This window comes from Scyliorhinus canicula, chromosome 3 (genome assembly GCF_902713615.1).
Source record: "Scyliorhinus canicula chromosome 3, sScyCan1.1, whole genome shotgun sequence".
Taxonomy (NCBI): Eukaryota; Metazoa; Chordata; class Chondrichthyes; order Carcharhiniformes; family Scyliorhinidae; genus Scyliorhinus; species Scyliorhinus canicula.
In genome coordinates, this window is record NC_052148.1 from 34,421,679 (window position 1) to 34,442,577 (window position 20,899).

The 20,899-nt window shown below is 46.2% G+C and overlaps 1 protein-coding gene across 2 annotated transcripts in view; it reads right to left on the bottom strand.

Annotated features, from left to right (window-relative positions):
• LOC119963897 (DDRGK domain-containing protein 1) overlaps positions 1 to 20,899 on the bottom strand; it is a 134,244-nt gene that overhangs the window by 31,858 nt on the left and 81,487 nt on the right. For both annotated transcript variants that reach the window (XM_038793279.1, XM_038793280.1), the window contains exons 3-4: positions 10,745 to 10,857; positions 3,926 to 4,027 (exon numbers count right to left, since the gene is read on the bottom strand). In XM_038793279.1, the coding sequence (XP_038649207.1) occupies positions 3,926 to 4,027; positions 10,745 to 10,857 (215 nt within the window). The remainder of the gene's footprint in view (positions 1 to 3,925; positions 4,028 to 10,744; positions 10,858 to 20,899) is intronic.

The window sequence follows — 20,899 nt, forward strand, 5'->3', positions numbered from 1 at the left end:
CCGTCACATACATACCCCTTGCAACGCCAAGGTGATCTCTCACCCAGCCACCTCACGGGCTGCCAACACCTGTCATGGAGCCCTGTCGAACAGCACCATTGAAGAGGCATCACACCTGTCACCTGCACCCTCCAGCAGTGCAAATACTCACATCTCAGTGGGACTAAGAAGTAGGCATGTTTCTGGGTCATTCACTGGTGAGCGCCTCACAATTGAAGATCCACAGCAGGACGAGGCAGGGACATCCCAGGGAACCAGCTGTCGGAGGGATGCGGAGCCCAGGACTCTGCTGAGCTTCAGGCCAATGACGTGCCCCTGGGTCCAGTTGTCCCAGAGCTGCTGGAACTGCAAAGACAGATTCTCAAGCATCAGGAAGGGATGACAGCATCTCTCCTCGGAGTGAAAGGCCGACTGGAGGAGTCCCATCGCCTTCCATCCGAGGAGATGGTGCCGTCACACCAATGCAATGAGGCCAACACCGCGAGGGTGGCGTCCACAGCGGAGACCTTGGTACAGAAGTTGCAGTCCATGATGGGGGATGTATGCTCCATGGCTGAGCTTATGGCTTCCATGGCCGAGGGCATGAGCTCCATGGTGCAGGACTTCAATTGCATGGTTAAGGCACAGGTGGGAATCTACGAGTGTCTGTGCCAGAGGAAGGCGGGGTTTCTGGATCTCACTCCAGCTACTACTCTATCACACAGACGCCCCAGGCACCCGATGGAAAAAGGATTAGTCGGAGTGCAGCCTGGGGCCCTCCATTCAAGGGACCCTGGAACGTTCAGCTAATCTCACACCCCCTTCCTTGTGAGCAACACAAAGTTTTTAATTAGCAGCGGGATAAAGGGTTACGGGGAGCAGGCAGGAAGGTGGCGATGAGGCCGATATGAGATCAGCCATGATCTCTTGAATGGCGGAGCAGGCTCAAAGGGCTGAAACCAAAGAGAAAATGCTGGAAAATCTCAGCAGGTCGGCAGCATCTGTAGGGCGAGAAAAGAGCTAATGTTTCGAGTCCAGATGACACTTTGTCAAAGTGCTGAATTGCCTACTGTAGCCATCTGGGATGGCCACTTCCAGAACACAAAATGGACGCTCACAAAGAATGTAGGGAAATGTGGACAATGCTAGACAGCAAGCAGGCACAGTGCTTGAATGTATATTTGGGAAGCAGTTACCAGACGGAATCGAAACTCTGGGTCAATTAGCATATTGATGGCCCATCTCCGAGAAACAAAGGACTAACACTCAGGTAGTTGATACTGTCGCAGACATCCCGGTGCCAGAAAGACACAAACAAAGCAAGGCCTACGGCCATCTAAGACACGCCCAGCCATCAGGGCACCCTTTATTGGACAAGATCGATAACAATGATCGAGAAGCGGCCTAATTAATTGGGGCCAAGTTAAGGCCCGCCTAAAAGCGCGCAAAGCCCCTTCAAGTATAAGAAGGAAGCCCCACAAGAGATTCGCTCTCTTGGATTTGGCTCTCAGGTCGAGAGACCCATCCACCAGCATCACCAGAAGCAAGTTCAAGGTCAACGCTCGCTACCAGATGGACGACCTTAGCTGTACTCCTGTCACCTCTTCGAACCCAACAGCCTCAGATCCGAACAACGGCCATTGTTCCTCTGACTAAGTGGGCACCCGAAGTTAAGTTTAGGTGTTAGCGATAGAGATAGTTTAGTTTGTAGTACTGTTGTGCATGAGGAGATCTTACTGTGTGTAAATAAATAGTATTGACTTTGAACTAACTAACTGGTGTATTAGCTCTTTGATCGGTATTCGGGTTTGAACCTTGTGGCGGTATCAAAAGATACCTGGCGACTCTAAGTGTAAACATAATTAGGATTAAGGAAGGCAACCATATTGACTGCTGTATTTATAGCAAGTTAGCAGAGCAACATTACCCCTGCTCCTAGTTCTTAGGTTCTTATTAGTTTTCACACATGTGCTGACACACCGAGCTGTTCTTCACCACCACCTCTTTCAACTCCTCCACTGTTGTTAAATTATCGGAGTACTTATTTGAAATCCAGTGCTGCTCCAACAACACTCAAGAAGCGTGACACTCTCCAAGACAAAGCAGCCTGCTTGATTGGCACCCCATCCAAAAACACTCATGCCCTCGGGCACTGACACAGAGTAGCAGTAGCGTGTATCATCTACAAGATGCACCGCAGCAACTCACCAAGGCACCCTCGACCGTACTCTCTAAACCCATGATATGTACCACAGAGAAGGACAAGGGCAGGTGTTTGGTGGGAACATCACCAATAAGTGATGTTCTCCTCCAATAAGTCACACACCATCTCGACTTGGAACTATATTGCCATTCCTTCATGTCACTGGGCCAAAATCCTGGAACTCTAACAAAACTATAGGGTAACCTACAACACAAGGACTGCTGCAATTCCAGAAGGCAGCTCAGCACCGCCTTCTCAAAAGCAATTAGGAAGGGGCAATGCTGGTCTAGCCAGTGATGATGCCCACATCCTATGAACATATACATTTAAAAAAATTCTCCAATTAAATATTGGGAAAACTGAAGCAATTGGGTTCAGCACCACCCGAAGTTCTGTTCCTATCTGCTGACCCCATCCCTTACCCTGGCAACTGTCTGAGACTGTTCACAACTTTGGTGTCATATCTGACCCCAAGATGAGCTTCAAACCACACATCCATGCCATCATTAAGTTTGCCTATTGTCACCTCTTGTCACATCATCCGTTTTTGGCTCTGCCTCAGCACATATGCTGTTGGAACTCTCATTCACGGGCAGCATGGTAGCACAATGCAGTGATGGGTTGGAGGTGTGAGGCTCTTTCGAGAGTCGGTGTAGACTCGGTGGACCGGGGGGGGGGGGGGGGGGGGGGGGGGGGGCTTCCTTCCGCACTGTAGATTCTGGTTGTAGAATCAAGGGGCCGTTATGGTTCATGCCTTTGTTACCTCTAGACATGACTATTCCAATCAACTCCTGGCTGGTCTTCCACATTCTACCCTGTGTGAACTTGAGGTGATCCAAAACTCTGCTGCCTGTGTCTCAACTAGCAGCAAATCCTTTTCAACTCACCCCATGCTCACTGACCAACACTGCCTCCCGCCCAAGCAATGTCGTGATTTAAAAATTCTCATCCATGTTTTCAAATCCCTCCATGGCCACACTTCTCTCCATCTCCATATTCTCCTCCACAACCCTTCAAGATATTTGCACTCTTCAAATTCTGGCCTTGTATACCATCCCCAATTTTAATTGTTCCACCATTGGTGGCCATGCCTTCAGTTGCCTCAGCCCCAAACTCTGGAATAGTGTCTCTCTACTTCTCCATTTTGCTTTTCTCCTCTAAGACAATTCTCAATACGTACCTCTTTGACAAGGCTTTTGGTTATCTGACCTAAGAGCTCCTCAATATAAAAGAAAAGCAAAATGTCTTGCATACTGGACAGAAAGTGCTGTAAAAACACAGGTCTGGTAGTCTCTGAGGAGAAAATCTAATATTACTCTTCTTCAGAACTCTCTTTTATGTGGTTCAGTGTCATATTTTGTTTTATAATGCTCCTGTGTAGTGCCTTGAAAAGTTTCATTGTGTTAAAGGTACGATCAAGTTGCTGTTGTAGAAATCACACTCTTCAGCTCTCCAGTTGGAGAAGTATGATAATAAACTGTTACTTGTCCCTTCCTGCAATGATGCAATTAAAATGCATGCTGCATATTTTTGGCACCAATACAAATTAGTCCCCTTCAGCAATCAATGTGGTTGCATTCCTGCGCTTTTTGTCTCACTGCAGGAGGCTGGTTTCAGCCACCAGTCCTTTTTTTCATCTTAGATAAGAACACTCACTATTTGTCAAAAATTGTGCTCGTGAAGAAGCAGCCACTGTCAGCTGAACTCCATCGAATAAATTAAAAAGCAAAACAGTGGTCATACTTTTCGCTTCTCTTCAAGTCGTAATCGTTCCTCATCTTTTTTCCGGTCCTCATCTCTCTTCAGTTGTAATTTTCGCCGTTCCTCCCGTTCTTCTTCTTCAGCCTTGACAGCAAATAAAAATAAGATTGGATCAGATGAGAAACAGCTTCAAAGCTCATCCTGGCTGAGCTACAAACTGAATTTAATTGACAGTTTACTGACTTGTCTGATGCAGTGTTTTCAAAATACACACTTGAAAAGCACTTCACTCATATTTGAACACATCATGACATTGCAGATTATATGTACAATAGGGACAATCGCAGAAAGTGCTTTCTCACTTTCCAGAGGAAAACTCATTTTACTCTGTTTAAAGGGATAATCTATTAACTTACAATTGAATTCCCTGGCTGACACTCTAATCAACATGTAATATCGAGTAAACAAGTAGTTGCACAGCACCACTGCTGTCCATTTTATCAGCTTGTTAGTTGTGCTGTAGACAGTTGTCTCCATAAAATGCCCCCCCCCATACACATGAATACGAGTTAGGAGCAGGAATCAACTACTCGCCCCTCGAGCATGCTCCGGCATTCAATAAGATTATGGCTGATCTGATGGCAACCTCCTGCCTACCCCAGTAACTTTTCATCTGGTTGCTGCTCAAGAATCTAATTACTTCCCAATTGCTTATCAAGAATCGAACTGGCTCTGCCTTGAAGAAGATGTCAAACACCCTGCTCCCACTGCGTTTTGAGGACAGGAGTTCCAAAGACTCACAATCCTGAGAGAAAATAATTCTCCTCATCTCGGTCTTTAACGGGCAATCCCTTATTTTTAAACAGCGGCCCCAGTTATGGGTTCACCGACAAGAGGAACCACCCTCCTTGAATCCACCCTGTCAAGGTACCAGAGGTTCAAGGTTTCAATCAGGTTGTCTGCCCTGTTCAACCTTTCTTCGTAAGGCAGCCCTCCATTCCAGGTATTAGTGCAGTCAACTTTCTCCGAACTGTTTCTAACATACTGACATCCTACATTAAATAGTGAGAACAATTCTATACATAGTATTCCAGATGCAGATGCAATGTAGTGACAGTCCAAGGAAGAGGCACACAAATTGGCAAGAAAATACAGCAGACGTGAGGATTGGGAGCAGTTCAATTCAGCAAAGAAGGACAAAGGGATTGATTTTTAAGAAGAGCAAAATAAAGTGCGCAAGCAAGTTTGCAGGGAACATAAAATCTTGATTGCAAAAGGTTCTACAGGTATGTGAAGAGAAAAAGATTGGTGAAGACAATTGTTGGTCCCTTACAGTCAGAAATGGGGGAATTTATATTCGGAAACAATGAAATGGCTGAGTAACTAAATACATACTCTGGTTTTGTATTCGCAAGGGAGGACACAAATAACGTACAAGAAATATAGGGAAACACACGGTTTAGTGAGATAGAAGAACTGAAGGAAATTAGTTAGTAGGGAAATTGAACGGATTGAAGGCAGCTAAATCCCCAGAGCCTGATAATCTACATCCCATAGTATTTGAGGAAGTGGCTCTAGAAATAGTGGCTGCATTCGTGGCCATTTTCCAAGATTCTATTGACTCTGGAACAGTTCTTACAGATTGGAGGGTATCTAATGTAACCCCACTATTTAAAAAGAGAGGTAGAGAGAAAACAGGGAATTAGAGACCAGTCATCCTGATGTGGGTAGTGGGGAAAATGTTAGAGGCCATTAATTTATTATTTTTTTAAATGTTTCTAATTAAGCGGCAATTTAGTGTGGCCAATCCACCTAGCCTGCGCATCTTTGGGTTGTGGGGGTGAGACCCATGCAGACATGGAAAGAATGTGCAAACTACACGGACAGTGACCCGGGGCCAGGATCGAACTAGAGTCCTCGGTGCAGTGAGGCAGCAGTGCTAACCGTGCCGTCCCTAGGCTATTATAAAATAATTAATAGCAGAGCATTTGGAAAACAGTGGCAGGATCAGTTTAAGGGCGGCACAGTGGAAGAGTGGTTAGCACTGCTGCCTCAGTGCCAGGGACCCGGTTTCAATTCGCCCTGCGTGGATTTTGCACTTTCTCCCCTTCTCTTCGTGGGTTTCCTCCGGGTGGTCCAGTTTCCTCCCACTGTTCAAAGATATGCAGGCTAGGTGGATTGGCCATAGTAAAATTGCCCCTTAGTGTCCAGGAATGTTCAGGTTAGGTGAGATTACAGGGATTGTGCACGTGAGTGGGCCAAGCTCAGGTGCTCTTTCAGAGGGTCGGTGCAGACCCAATGGGCCTAATGGCCCCCACTGCACATTTGTTTAAGAAGGGTAGCAAGGATAATCCAGGGAACTACAGGCCAGAGAGCGTTAAGTCAGTGATGGGGAGAGAATTCTTCGAGACAGGATCTACTCCCATTTGGAAGCAAGTGGTCGTATTAGCGAGAGGCAGCACGGTTTTGTGAAAAATGAAAATGAAATGAAAATCGCTTATTGTCACGAGTAGGCTTCAATGAAGTTACTGTGAAAAGCCCCTAGTCGCCACATTCCGGCGCCTGTCCGAGGAGGCTGGTACGGGAATCGAACCGTGCTGCTGGCTTGCTTGGTCTGCTTTAAAAGCCAGCGATTTAGCCCAGTGAAGGGGAAGTCGTGTCTCACTAACTTGATAAGAGTTTTTCAAAGAGGTCACAAAGACGATTGATGTAGGTAGGGCAGTGGATGTTGCTTATATGGACTTCAGTAAGGCCTTTGACAAGGTCCCTCATGGCAGACTGGTACAAAAGGTGAAGTCACACGGGATCAGGGGTGAGCTGGCAAGATGGATACAGAACTGGCTAGGTCATAGAAGGCAGAGAGTAGCAATGGAAGGGTGCTTTTCTGATTGGAGAGCTGTGACTAGTGGTGTTCCACAGGGATCAGTGCTGGGACCTTTGCTGTTCATTTTATACATATTTTTTAATGATTTGGAGGAAAATGTAACTGGTCTGATTAGTAAGTTTGCAGACGACACAGAGGTTGGTGGAATTGCGGATAGCGATGAGGACTGTCAGAGAGGATACAGCAGGGTTTAGATCGTTTGGAGACTTGGGCAGAGAGATGGCAGATGGAGTTTAATCCGGACAAATGTGAGGTAATGCATTTTGGAAGGTCTAATGCAGGTAGGGAATATAAGGTGAATGGTAGAACCCTCAAGAGTATCGACAGTCAGAGAGATCTAGGTGTACAGGTCCACAGGTCACTGAAAGGGGCAATTCAGGTGGAGAAGGTAGTCAAGAAGGCATACGGCATGCTTGCCTTCATTGGCCAGGGCACTGAGTATAATTGGCAAGTCATGTTGCACCTGTATAGAACCTTAGTTAGGCCACACTTGGAGTATAGTGTTCAATTCTGGTTGCCACACGAAAGAAGGATGTAGAGGCTTTAGAGAGGGTGCAGAAGCGATTTACCAGGATGTTGCCTGGTATGGAGGGCATTAGCTATGAGGAGCGGTTGAATAAACTCGGTTTGTTCTCACTGGAACAACAGAGGTTGAGGGGCGACCTGATAGAGGTCTATAAAATTATGAGGGGCATAGACAGAGTGGATAGTCAGAGGCTTTTTCCCAGGGTAGAGGGGTCAATTACTAGGGGGCACAGATTTAAGGTGTGAGGGACAAGGTTTAGAGGAGATGTACGAGGCAAGTTTTTTTTTTTTTTACACAGAGGGTAGTGGGTGCATGCAACTCACTGCCAGAGGAGGTGGTGGAAGCAGGGACGATAATGACATTTAAGGGGCATCTTGACAAATACATGAATAGGATGGGAATAGAGGGATACGGACCCAGGAAGTGTAGAAGATTTTTGTTTAGATGGGCAGCATGGTCGGCACAGGCTTGGAGGGCCGAAGGGCCTGTTCCTGTGCTGTACTTTTCTTTGTTCTTTGGTTCTTTGTTCTGTAGGGAGTCTATGAGAATCAGCATAGAATTACAAAAGGGAAACCATGTTCGACAAATCTACTGGAATTCATAGAGGATGTAACTAGTAGAGTGGACGAGGGGAAACCAGTAAATGTTGTTTGTTTGAACTTTCATAAATATATTCAACAAAGTCCCACATAAGGGATTAGCATGTAAAATTAATTTGTACGGGATTGGAGATTGAGACGGATAGAAAACTGGTTGGCAGACAGGAAACAAAGAGTATGAATAAATGGTTTTTTTCCCTGATTGGGAGACAGTGACTATTGGGGTAGTGCAAGGATTGGTGTTAGGACCCCAGTTATTCGCAATATATATTAATGTTTTAGATGAGGGAACCATATTTGTAGCTGACACAAAGCTGGGTGGGAGGGTGAGCTGCGAGAAGGATGTTGAGATGTTTCTTCATGATTTGGACATGTTGAGTGCTTGGGCAAAGGCATGGAAGATGCAGGCTAACATGGATAAATGTGAGGTTATCCACTTTGATAGCAAAAAAATGAAATGAAAATTGCTTATTGTCACAAGTAGGCTTCAAATGAAGTTACTGTGAAAAGCCCCTAGTCGCCACATTCTGGCACCTGTTCGGGGAGGCTGCTACGGGAATTGAACCGTCCTGCTGGCCTGCCCTGGTCTGCTTTCAAAGCCAGCGATTTAGCCGTGCGCTAAACCAGCCCCTATGGGAAACAGGAAGGTAAATTATCAGAAAGGCTAGAAATTGAGAGGGGGAATTGTACACCTGTCCCTGAAAGTAAGCATGCAAGTGCAGCAGGTGGTAAAGAAAGCAAATTGTATGTTGGCATTCATAGTGAGAGAATTCGAGTACAGGAACAGGGATGTCTCACTGTAATTATACGCGGCTTTGGTGTGACCACACCTGGAATATTGTGTGCAGTTTTGGTTTCTATATATAAGAATGTGGAGACTAGGGGCTTTTCACAGTAACTTCATTGCAGTGTTAATGTAAGACTACTTGTGACAATAAAGATTATTATTATTAAAGGATATGGGGGAAAGTGGGAGTATGTTCTAGGTTTTTAAGTTTGAAGGATCGTAGTTTGAAGATAAGGGGACTGAAGTATGTAGAAATTTCTTCACCCAGAGAGTGGTGAATCTGTGGAAATCACTACCATGGAAAGTAGTTGAGAAGAAAACAGTGTAATTTCAGGAAGGAATTAAAAATAGCTCTTGGGGCTAAAGACAACAAAGGATGTGGGGCCAATCTGGGAACAGGTTACTGAGTTGGATGGTCAGCAGTGATCATAATGAATGGTGGAGCAGGTTTGAAGGGCCAAACAGCCTACTCCTGTTCCTATTTTCTACGTTTCTATGTAAACCTCCATACTCTTATATTCAATTCTCCTTGCAATAAACAATGACATTCCACTTGCTGTCCTAATTACTTGCTGTACCTCCATATGAGGCCTTTGTGATTCATGCATTTGAGCACTCTAGTCCCTCGGAATCCCAGAGCTCTGCAACTGTAACCTCTCACCATTTAGGTAATATGCTTCTTTTTTATTCTTCCTGCTAAAATATGCAGCTTCGCATTTTCCCAATTATACTCCATTTGCCACTCTTTGCCCACTCACTTAACCTATCTATGTCCACTTGTTGCCTCCTCATGTCTTATTCAGAACTTACTGTCCTACTTATCTCTGTGTCATCAGCAAATTTAGCAACTATACCTTCGGTCCCTTCATCCAAGTTATTTAATAATAATAATCGCTTATTGTCACAAGTAGGCTTCAAATGAAGTTACTGTGAAAAGCCCCTCGTCGCCACATTCCGGCGCCTGTTCGGGGAGGCCGGTATGGGAATTGAACCCGCGCTGCTGGTCTTGATCTGCATTACAAGCCAGCTGTTTAGCCCACTGTGCTAAACCAGCCCCTTTTATATAAATTGTTCAAGGTTGAGACCCCAGTACTGATCTCTGTGGCACAGCACTCGTTACATCCTGTCACCCAGAAAAAGACCCATTTATGCCTACTTTGGTTCCTGTTACCTCACCGACCTTCTATTCATGCCAATATGTTACTCCCATACACCATCAGCTTTTATTTTCCAGAATAACCTTTGATTAAAATTATTATTTTTTTTTTTACATGTGGCACCCGTGAAATGTCTTCTGGAAATCTAATTATAGTTCAGTTATTAATGCAGTTTGTAGGTAGTGTTAACTTGAACTACTGCAGAGCTGCTTTTGTGGATCATCTCACCATGTTTACCACCAGTACCACAGGTTCACTTATGCTAGGGACGGAACCGGATACACTAATCAAAAATAAGTCTATAATTCTGCTAAATGGGATAGGGAGAAACTGTTTCCTTTGGTGGAATCAGGGGGCACTGATTGACAAATGAAGAAACAACAACATGAGGAAAACTCTTTTTACGTAGCAAGAAGTCAGGATCCAGAATATACTGCCTTTTGGAAGCAGGTTTAGAAAAGGCTTTCAAGAAAGAATTGGATAATTATCTGAAGTGAAAACAAACTTGCAGGGCCACGGTGAGGGAGTGGAACGAGGTACGTTGTGTTTGCAGAGAGTTAGCAGGGATACGATTGGCCTAATGGCGTCCTTCTGTGCTGCTGCTATTCTATGCCAATTGGCCAATAACATCCAAGTGATAGAAATTTTAAAAAAGCAGTTAAGCTGCACTGTTGCCTCATGGCACTGAGGACCCGGGTGCGATTCTGGCCCCGGGTCACTGTCCATGTGGAGTCTGCACATTCTCCCAGTGTTTGCGTGGGTTTTGCCCCCACAAACCAAAGACGTGGATTGGCCACGCTAAATTGCCCCTTAATTGGAAAAAAATGAGTTGGGCACTCTTAAAAATTTATTTTCAAAAAGCAGTTAAGCTTTCCTATTTTTGGGGGGGAAATATGACTGTTGCTAACCTCTCTTTGTGCCTTTCGCTGTTCTTTCTCATCCAATTTCCGTTGTTTCTTGGCTCCAATTTTGCCCAATACTTGAACTTCTTCATGATCGTTTCCTGCTTCCTCTTCTTCAACTGTACAACAAACAGAAAGGAAACAAACGTGATCTAAATTTTTAATTGCAGAGGGAGAACACTTTCAATCATCCAAAAGCACCTTGCCTTAAAGGCAAATGGATTAACAATCTTGGATTAAAAGGTGGCACGGTGACGCAGTGGTTAGCACTGCTGCCTCACGGTGGCAAGAACCCGGGTTCGGTCCCAGCCCTGGGTTACTATTCATGTGGAGTTTGCATATTCTCCCCATGTCTGCATGGGTCTCAACCCCACAACCCAAAGATGCGCAGGGTAGGTGGATAGGCCACGCTAATTGCCCCTTAATTGGAAAAGTTTTTTTTAAAAACAATCTTCTATTAGCGCTTTTCTAACAAGAGTACCAAAGAAGCTTTAGAAATAATAACAGATTCATGAATTGTTGTGCAATCTTAAAATAAAATAAGCATATTAGGCATGGCTTATAAATATGCAGTTAGGATCCTGGATGAGAACCAAACTAGTTGCATTTTGTAAAACTGAGAAAAGCTGACACCACCACAGGAGTGATAACACTGACCAATAGTATCTTTTATGTTCAACAAACTTTAATTTAAACACAAAATCAATCACATCAGCAACAAAGTAATAACTCTACAGTTAACAGTTCTTAAAGAAAAGGGATCACATTTTAACTTATTCCCTATACCTGCTACTATACATCCCAATTCAGAAAACCAATATAGTTCAACGCCCACTTATAAATAAAGTTAACAATCAGGTTTACTTGCTCTCCTCCGTTCAAAGACCTTTGAGAGAATATTTCAGGAGCCAGCTGAGGACCTGTTGTGTCAGACTAAAATCCTTTGGCAAACTGCAAACTACATTCAGACCTGGCTCCACCCCTTAATTATATCATAAAACATTCTTTGGTCTCCTCCCACTAAGATGTCTCATGATCTGTTTATCCAGGACTAAGCACCATCCCTCATAAATTATCTACACCCCAGGGATCCTCCAAAATCAAAACAATGTTCCATTAACCATCAATCTATAAACAAGTAAATGGTCCAAATCAATGAATACCTCACTTTTATGGCCCCTTAATCATAGCTTTGTCAGACATACTGCCTCTGTATTCATCTTAAATCAGGGTTTTTAAAAATAACATTACTGCAACAAATACAAAATATAATATATAACAATTTCTTACATTCACCACAATACAGCAAAATAATATTTTAAACCGGACATTCTAACTATAGATATTGCTAGTTTCCACCTCCGGGTCTTGCATAAAAGACTATTCATTGAGGTTCAGAACATAATTTCCAGGTTACCGTTAGCAATATCATATAGGTCTCATTAGAAAAGACTGAAAAGTCAGTCCAGTAGTTTTGTTTAATGGTTGCATTAGACAATCTGAAAAGGGCTCAATTTAAAGCTGTGTTTGTTCACTTAATAACTAAAAAGGGGCTTTCTCATTTCCATGGTCTGAATAAACCCACTGTATTACTGGGTCTCGGCACCTGTGCCTCACTCGTCTGTCAAGACTATATTCAGACAACAGCAGTGGTTTCTGTTTTATACAAGCCAACAGTAACATACTTGTGACTTGTTTCTGTCACGTTCTTTGCATTATTTACCTATAAAACTGAGTATGTTGCATCTATACTTTTTTAGACACTGCAACGGAAATTTTTTTTTAAAAACTTTAAAGCAATGTTTACTCACACCATAACTAAATGGGACTTTCTCATTTCCATGGCCTGAACAACTCCAATATAATTTTATGGGCAAAAATACCCAGGCAAACAAATGAGTGAAGGTGCGCTGCAGAGGGGCATTAATGGAGTAACAGGCTCACCTGGAGAACAGAAATGAGAACATCCCCTTTAGTTTAAATTCGCTCTACATTAAGCCCTTTCTGATAGCCAGTATTTCCTCGCTTGGCATCTCCACAAGATCACGAATCAGGCAAGCAGCACTTCACTGTACTTCTTCCAATAAATACTCTTCGTTTTTAAATAGAAAAGAAACTGCATGAGAAAACTCTGGGGGCAAATCGAGTTTTATGATTTTATACTTCCCTGATTACGTTTTAGATAATAGCCAGGGACCATTGTTTAGAGTTAGAAGGGTCAAAATTTTCCTTTCATTTTGTGGAGTTCAATCCTTGCTGTAAAGTGATAGATATGCTTGAAATAAATGTGATAACTCATCCTTAAGTTTGGAATTCTGGAGAATATGAAGGCAGTAATGCTTCAATGCCTCTGCTCCCAAGTCTAACCCAAGTACTTTCTAATTCTAATTTCATTAACAGAAAAATATCCTCAGGAGCAGCCAACCCAAAAGAAACCACTGTACTGTGGCCAAGTTATCGGGGTGCGTTTTGCTGCTGGTTTGGTGGGGATGGGCTGGGGAGGAGGGAGAGAAAACTAGGAAAGTTCATGTTCCCGAGCTATTGTCCAGCAACATGAACGTACGAATTAGGAGCAGGCCACTCGGTCCTAGACTCTGATCTCCCATTCAAGAAGATCATGGCTGATCTGATTGGAATTTCGACCCCCCACATTCCTACTACCCCAATAACCTTTCGCCCCCCCCTTGTTTATAAGAATCTATCTCTGCCTCAAAAATATGCAAAGACTCTGCCTTGAGGAAGAGTTACAAAGACTCACATCTCTCCCCTCAACTGTCTTAAATGGACGATCCCTTATTTTTAAACAGTGATCCGTAGATTCTCCAACAAGAGGAAACACATTCACCTCGTCAACCTCCTCGGGATCTTGTATGTTTCAATGAAGTCACCACTTATTCATTTAATCTTCAGCGGATACCAGCCTAGCCTATCTAACCTTTCTTCAGACAACCCACTCATTCCAGGTATTTGTCTCATAAACCTCCCCTGAACTGTTTCCAAAGTAATTACATTATTTATTAAATAAAGAAGCCAATACTATACATAGATATAGATTCATTGTCACGTGTACTGAGGTGCAGTGAAAAGTATTGTTCTGCATACAGTCCAGGCAGATCATTCCATACGTGAAATAAATATTCCAGAAAGCACAGTATTCCAGATGTGAACAAAGAACAAAGAAAACTACAGCACAGGAACAGGCCCTTCGGCCCTCCAAGCCTGCGCCTATCCAGATCCTCCATCTAAAACTGTCGCCTATTTTCTAAGGATCTGCATCCCTCTGCTCCCCGCCCATTCATGTATCTGTCTAGATACATCTTAAATGTCACTATCATGCCCACCTCTACCACCTCCGCCGGCAATGCGTTCCAGGCACCCACCATCCTCTGCGTAAAAAACTTTCCATGCATATCTCCCTGAAACTTTTCCCCTCTCACCTTGAACTCGTGATCCCTAGTAATTGAGTCCCCCACTCTGGGGAAAAAGCTTCTTGCTATCCACCCTGCCTATACCTCTCATGATTTTGTAGACCTCAGTGAGGTCCCCCTCAACCTCTGTCTTTCTAATGAAAAGAATCCTAATCTATTCAACCTCACATCATAGCTAGTGCCCTCCATACCAGGCAATATCCTGGTGAACCTCCTCTGCACCTTCTCCTTTTGGTAATGTGGCGACCAGAACTTTACGCAGTATTCCAAATGTGGCCTAACTAATGAAAATGAAATAAAATGAAAATCGCTTTTTGTCACGGGTAGGCTTCAATTAAGTTATTGTGAAAAGCCCCTAGTCGCCACATTCCGGCACCTGTCCGGGGAGGCTGGTACGGGAATCGAACCGTGCTGCTGGCCTGCTTGGTCTGCTTTAAAAGCCAGCGATTTAGCTGAGTGAGCTAAACCAGCCCCTAAAGTCTTATACAACTGTAACATGACCTGCCGACTCTTGTGGTCTCACCAATGCCTTGTATAACTGAAGCATAACCTTCCCACATTTCTTTCTCCTCTACTTCTTTCTTGAAACAGTTATTCTTTAACAGGAGGTAAATATGAATTAACAGGCAAATTGTGGTCAAACACACCATACTGCATATTACATGGCAGGTGCAACCAAGGCAGATTCCACTTATTTCTCAACAACCCACCCAGATGTCAGTGAACACAGAGGCACAGCATCTCAGTAAAACTCAGTCTCCTTCAGGAGGGACTTCTACTCTTCATTTTTGAAGATCTAGCCTCTGAATTCCCTCAAAGGCCACTCTGATTCAGACTGCCCCAAAGATTGCTCACTTCCCCATGGCTCCTGCTCTCCTCCCACGACTGTGTTCCGCAGGATTCACAAAGCTGCGCTCCACATCTAATTGCCAGCATAATTCAGATCTTTATCAGACATCTTGCTTCACTGCCCTTGGGTGGCTCTGATATCTGGTCCACAGCTGTACTAAGCTATAAATGGTTCCAGAGGTTTCCTTTGAGCCCCAATCTTTTCCAGTACGGAACCAAGCTGCTTGAGTTTCATTTACTCCATTTTCTACAGTTAAACTTTAATCTTCCCAGAACTAAACAGTACCTTCAAAATATTACCTGATGTTTGTCACAAATGGTCCTAACTTTGCCAATCTTTCTTAATAACTGTGGTTCCTCATCCCTGGAACTGTTCTGGTGTTTCTTTTCTGCACCCGTTTTTAAAAATTATTTTTATTGAAGTTTTTCCATTTTAACAAATAATGCAGCAAAACCTCACGATTGGTACAGCACAGCCAAAATGTCTCCACATTCATAAATACCGAAGAGAAAAACCGAAGAGTTGGTTCAGTGTAATCACTAAACTTGGTGCATCCATATATACCTGCGGATATACTAAAGATGAGGGAGAGGAGAATGATGCCATGAAAACATGGTAAACTGGTGCACACCATCCTAAGCGACAATTGCATGTATCGCCCACGAATATTCAGGATGAGATCTTCACGCTGTGTTAGGGCGCACACCAGAACATATCGCCTTCAGCTCGAGCCGTAGCAGAGGCATGAATAACACATTATGACCTCCTTTTCTCGGATAGGAGACCGATTATGGGTGGCATGGTAGCACAGTATTAGCACTATTGTTTCACAGCACCAGAGACCCGGGTTCGATTCCCGGCTTGGGTCACTGTATGTGCGGAGTCTGCACGTTCTCCCCGTGTCTGTGTTGGTTTCCTCCGGGTGCTCCGGTTTCCTCCCACAAGTCCTGAAAGACGTGCTTGTTAGGTGAATGTGACATTCTGAATTCTCCCTCTGCGTACCCAAACAGGCGCCGGAATGTGGCGATTAGGGGATTTTCACAGCAGCTTCGTTGTAGTGTTAATGTAAGCCTACTTGTGACACTAATAAAGATTATTTAACCCCACAATAACAGAAATTTTAAAATTACAGGAAAAATTCACACGGGCACTGGATCAAAGGATATTTTACATATAACCAACCGATGCAACAAACCCCAAACTCGGGCACAGCACAGAACAATCATCGTTCCACATATTTACAGAGAAGAGCAACAAATATTCATACGGTTGATTCAAATTATAATCAACGCAGTCAGCCTCTCCCAATACTAACCATGACAGATGAAAAAGGAAACTACCAGGGGCTGAGGGTCTCAAGATAATCGGGACCAAGATATTTCCATGAGCACATGATCCCAAGGCCAAACTGAAAAGGGGCACTGCCCATTCAAAAACTTACTCAGCCACTCAGGACAACCCAGTCAAGAAGAAACATTCAGCACGGCAGCAAAAGTGGCTAGCACTGTGGCTTCAAGTGCCAGGGTCCCAGGTTCGATTCCCCGCACTGTCTGTGCGGAATCTGCACGTTCTCCCCGTGGGTTTTCATCTGGGTGCTCCAGTTTCCTCCCACAGTCCAAAGACGTGGATTGGCCATGCTAAATTGCCCTTAGTGTCAAAAAAGGTTAGGAGGGGTTATTGGATTACGGGGATAAGGTGGAAAAGAGGGCTTAAGTGGGTCAGTGCAGACTCGATGGGCTGAATGGCCTCTTTCTGCACTGTATGTTCTATGTTCAAGCATAAGGGGGCTTACCGGAAACCAACCACAGTGCGAGACCTGACCCGGCTCCATATACTCTTGCACGTAGGAGTCCACATACCAAGGATACATTCACCATGCCAAGACTCACTACACAACCAGCCTCACTCCTCTCTGATAACATCCAAGGCAGTGAACTAGCCCCGACAATGTCGACCTCAACTGAGGAGACCTCATCACCAAAGAGAAGAATTGTCAAGACATCCAAGAAGTAGGTGTCTCCGAAGGATCACGATCCTCCACTACCCCCCGGCAACATAAGGGAACGCTCTCCGCTCTCCGCTCCCCCCCCCCCCCCCCCCCCCCCCCCCCCCCACCACCACTACAACACTTTCGTGAGGGCCACGAAGAATTCAGCACGAGATTTCCTGCCCCCCTCATTGGGGAAGCTCATACTCCCATAGGATTGTGGGATTGTCATTAGTCCCCAGCCAATGGCAAGCAGGCAGGTTATAACATCCCTCCCCCCCCCCCAAAGTCCAACAAATCCACCGAAGACCCTGGCGAAGGAGGGCGTCGGACTCGTTTTGCCGCAGGTCGGACACCATTTGCACGAGGCGCTGGATAGGGCGGCGTGTAAAGAGACGGAGACCGGTGCTTCCACGATGAATGGCGTAACGGTTGTACATCCACGGCCCGTCGGCCCGAGGATTCCCCCTCTGAGGCGTCCTGTGTCTCCATCTTGAAGTTGGAGTCTGCTGCCTATGCCATCTCGGCATCTCTATCTCCCCACGGTTCTGTCCCGACCTTCGCCTGCTTTGAGTGAGGCACCAGAGGAAGATTGTGAGGAATACTTTCCATTGTGTCTGATCTCTGTCGCTGCAGAAATGAGCTCCGGGGGCAGGGAACCTTTGGAAGGGATAGTCTTCTGGACCGACCGTGGTCTTCAGGTTTACGCTGGAGACGACCCCAGGCTTGCACCTGGTAAGAGATAGGGCCCGTTTGGCGAACGATTACGCCAGGGACCCACTGGGCACCATCAGCAAAATTCCGAACGAACACTGGGTCACCGGGCGCAAACTGCCGAATCGGCCGATGCCGAGAAAAACCATGTCCCTGCCGTTCTGGAGTGCGGCGTACTTTTGCACCAATGTCCGGGAAAACCATGCTAAGGTGGGTGCGAAGTCTCCGGCCCATTAGGAGTTCTGCGGGAGCTACCCCAGCCACCGCATGGGGGGGGGTGGTCCAATATGAAAACAAAAAATGAGCCAATCTCGTTTCCATCGACCCGGAAGACTGCTTCTTTAGGCCACGTTTGAATGTCTGCACTGCGCGCTCCGCCAGCCCATTTGAAGCCGGGTGGTAAAGGGCAGTGCGGATATGGCGCATGCCGTTCATCTTCATGAACCTCGCAAACTCCTCACTTGTGAACGGAGTGCCGTTGTCCGTGACCAGAACCTCGGGAAGGCCATGCGTACTGAAAGACAAACGCATCTTCTCGATTGTTGCGCAGGACGTTGTGCCTCCCATCTTATGCACCTCTAGCCATTTAAACTGGGCATCGATTAATAGAAGGAACATGGATCCTTGAAAAGGACCGGCGAAATCCGCATGCAAGCACGCCCATGGCAGCCCTGGCCATTCCCAGTGATGTAGGGGCACGGCCGGCGGAAGCTTCTGATGCTCCTGGCAAATGGAGCAGTTTTGGGCCACCTTCTCAATGTCGGTCTAGGGCTCCACAAGAGGATGCCGTCGTCCACGCTGAATTCTGACAGCTTGGAGGAAAATGCCCGCATCAGTCACGATAATGAAGTGGCGGCCATACATGTACTGGTGGAAACGTTTCACCGCAAAGACCACTGCCAGATCCTCCTTCTCGGTCTGCGCGTACTTTTTTTCCGCTGCAGTCAATGTGCGGGAGGTGAAAGCTATCGGCCGCTTGGCCCCGTTCTCCATCTTGTGGGACAGGACGGCCCCAATACGGGGATGCATCACACGTGACAAGCAAAGGCTTTCCAGGATCTTAGTGGGTTAGTAATCTAGACAACGACAATTGTTGTTTTACCCGCCGGAAAGCGGTTTCTTGCGGCTGACCCCAAACCCAGGTGTGATTCTTCTTTAGCAGAAGGTGCAACGAGGCCAGCGTAGTTGCCAGATTTGGGAGGAACTTCCCGTAATAGTTTACGAGGCCGAGAAACGAACGAAGATGCGAAGTGTCAATCGGGGCGCGGGCCTGTTGAATCGCACGCACCTTCTCTGCGATGGGGTGAAACCTTCACGGTCCACCCGATAACCCAGGTAGACTACTTCCTTCGCCTGAAAGACGCACTTTGTGCGACGTAAACGGACTCCAGCCTCTGAAAAGCGTCTAAGGATAGCCTCCAAATTTTCCAGCTCCGGCGTTCCTGTGATCAAAACGTCATCTAAGTAGACAGCAACACACGGTAAACCTCTCAAAATGCCCTCCATAACGCGTTGAAAAATAGCCCAGGCAGAGGATACTCCAAAGGGCAAACATGTAAATTCATACAGGCCTCGGTGTGTATTAATCATTACATATGGCCGGAGGGCAGGGTCCAGCTCCAACTGTAGGTAGGCGTGACTCATATCTAATTTTGTGAAGTAGAGTCCACCTGCAAGCTTCGCGTAGAGATCCTCTATGCGAGGCATTGGGTATCTGTCGAGTCGGGAAGCCGTATTCACTGTAAGTTTATAGTCACCGCACAAGCGAACTGTGGCATCTGGCTTCATTACAGGTACAATTGGTGCTGCCCTGTCAGCGAAACGGACGGGCCTGATAATACCCAAAGTCTCCAAACGAGTGAGCTCTCCTTCTACCTTCTCGAGCAAGGCGTAAGGCACCGGGCGCGCCCAGAAATAGCACGGCGTGATTCCTGGTTCGACTTGGATACGGGCTATGCCCCTTTTATTTTCCCCAAACCGGGCTGGAATATATCTGGGTAACGTCCTAGCACCTGTCAACCCTCCAGAAACTGTTTGGAGGATGTGCTACCACTGCAACCGCAAATGGCGCAACCAGTCCCGACCCAACAGGCTGGGCCCATGGCCGCGCACCACGATAAGTAGGAAAAGCCCCTCCTGGCGTCCATAAACAACAGGTGTCATCGTAGTTCCTGCAATGTCCAATGGTTCCCCCGTGTAGGTGGCCAACCTGGCCTGTGTGTCAGTTTTTTTTATTATAAATTTAGAATACCCAATTCATTTTTCCAATTAAGGGGCAATTTAGTGAGGCCAATCCACCTACTCTGCACATCTTTGGGTTGTGGGGGTGAAACCCACGCAAACACGGGGAGAATGTGCAAACTCCACACAGACAGTGACCCAGAGCCGGGATTCGAACCTGGGACCTCGGCGCCGTGAGGCAACAGGGCTAACCCACTGCGCCACCATGCTGCCCTCCTGTGTGTCAGTTAATGTAAGGGTCTGTATACCCTGCTTGATGCGGTCGAATGTCCTCTGGGCGATCACGGAGACCGCTGCACCAGTGTCCAACTCCATCTCAAGCGGGTGAACATTGACCCGTACTGTCACTTTAATGGGGGCCACACGGGGAGCTGCCACACAATGCAGCTGCAGGCAGTCGTCCTCCGTCTCCATGTCCTTGGGGGTAGACGCCGAAGGTTCATCCACATGGAAGGCACGGCCCCTGGGCTGGCCCCAATTTCGGTCAGAACGACGGCGCCTCTGGCGCCCCCAGGACCGGCGTCTGCGACGGGGTCGGCGGCTACAAGTCTGACACGGTCATGGCTCCTCATCCATTGGTTCTGGAGAAGGCTTCCTTCGGGGAGGAATGTCCGACGGCCACTGGCGTCGATCCGGACGTCGCCTCGCCCAAGGTACCGCAGGGGTGCAGGGGGATGCTTTCGGACGGAAGGGGTTGCGCCCCAAGGCATGCACCTCCATTCCCTGTAGCTCCTGCACTCCTCGTTCTGCGCTCTCTCGGGACAATACTATTTGAATGGCCTGATGAAAAGTCAATGTTGGCTCAGCTAACAACTTTCCCTGGGTGGCCGCATTGTTAATACCGCAAACCAAACGGTCACGTAACATTTCTGACAAGGTCTCACCATAGTCACAGTACTCCGCAATCCTGTGTAGCCTGGATAGAAAGTCGGCAAGGGATT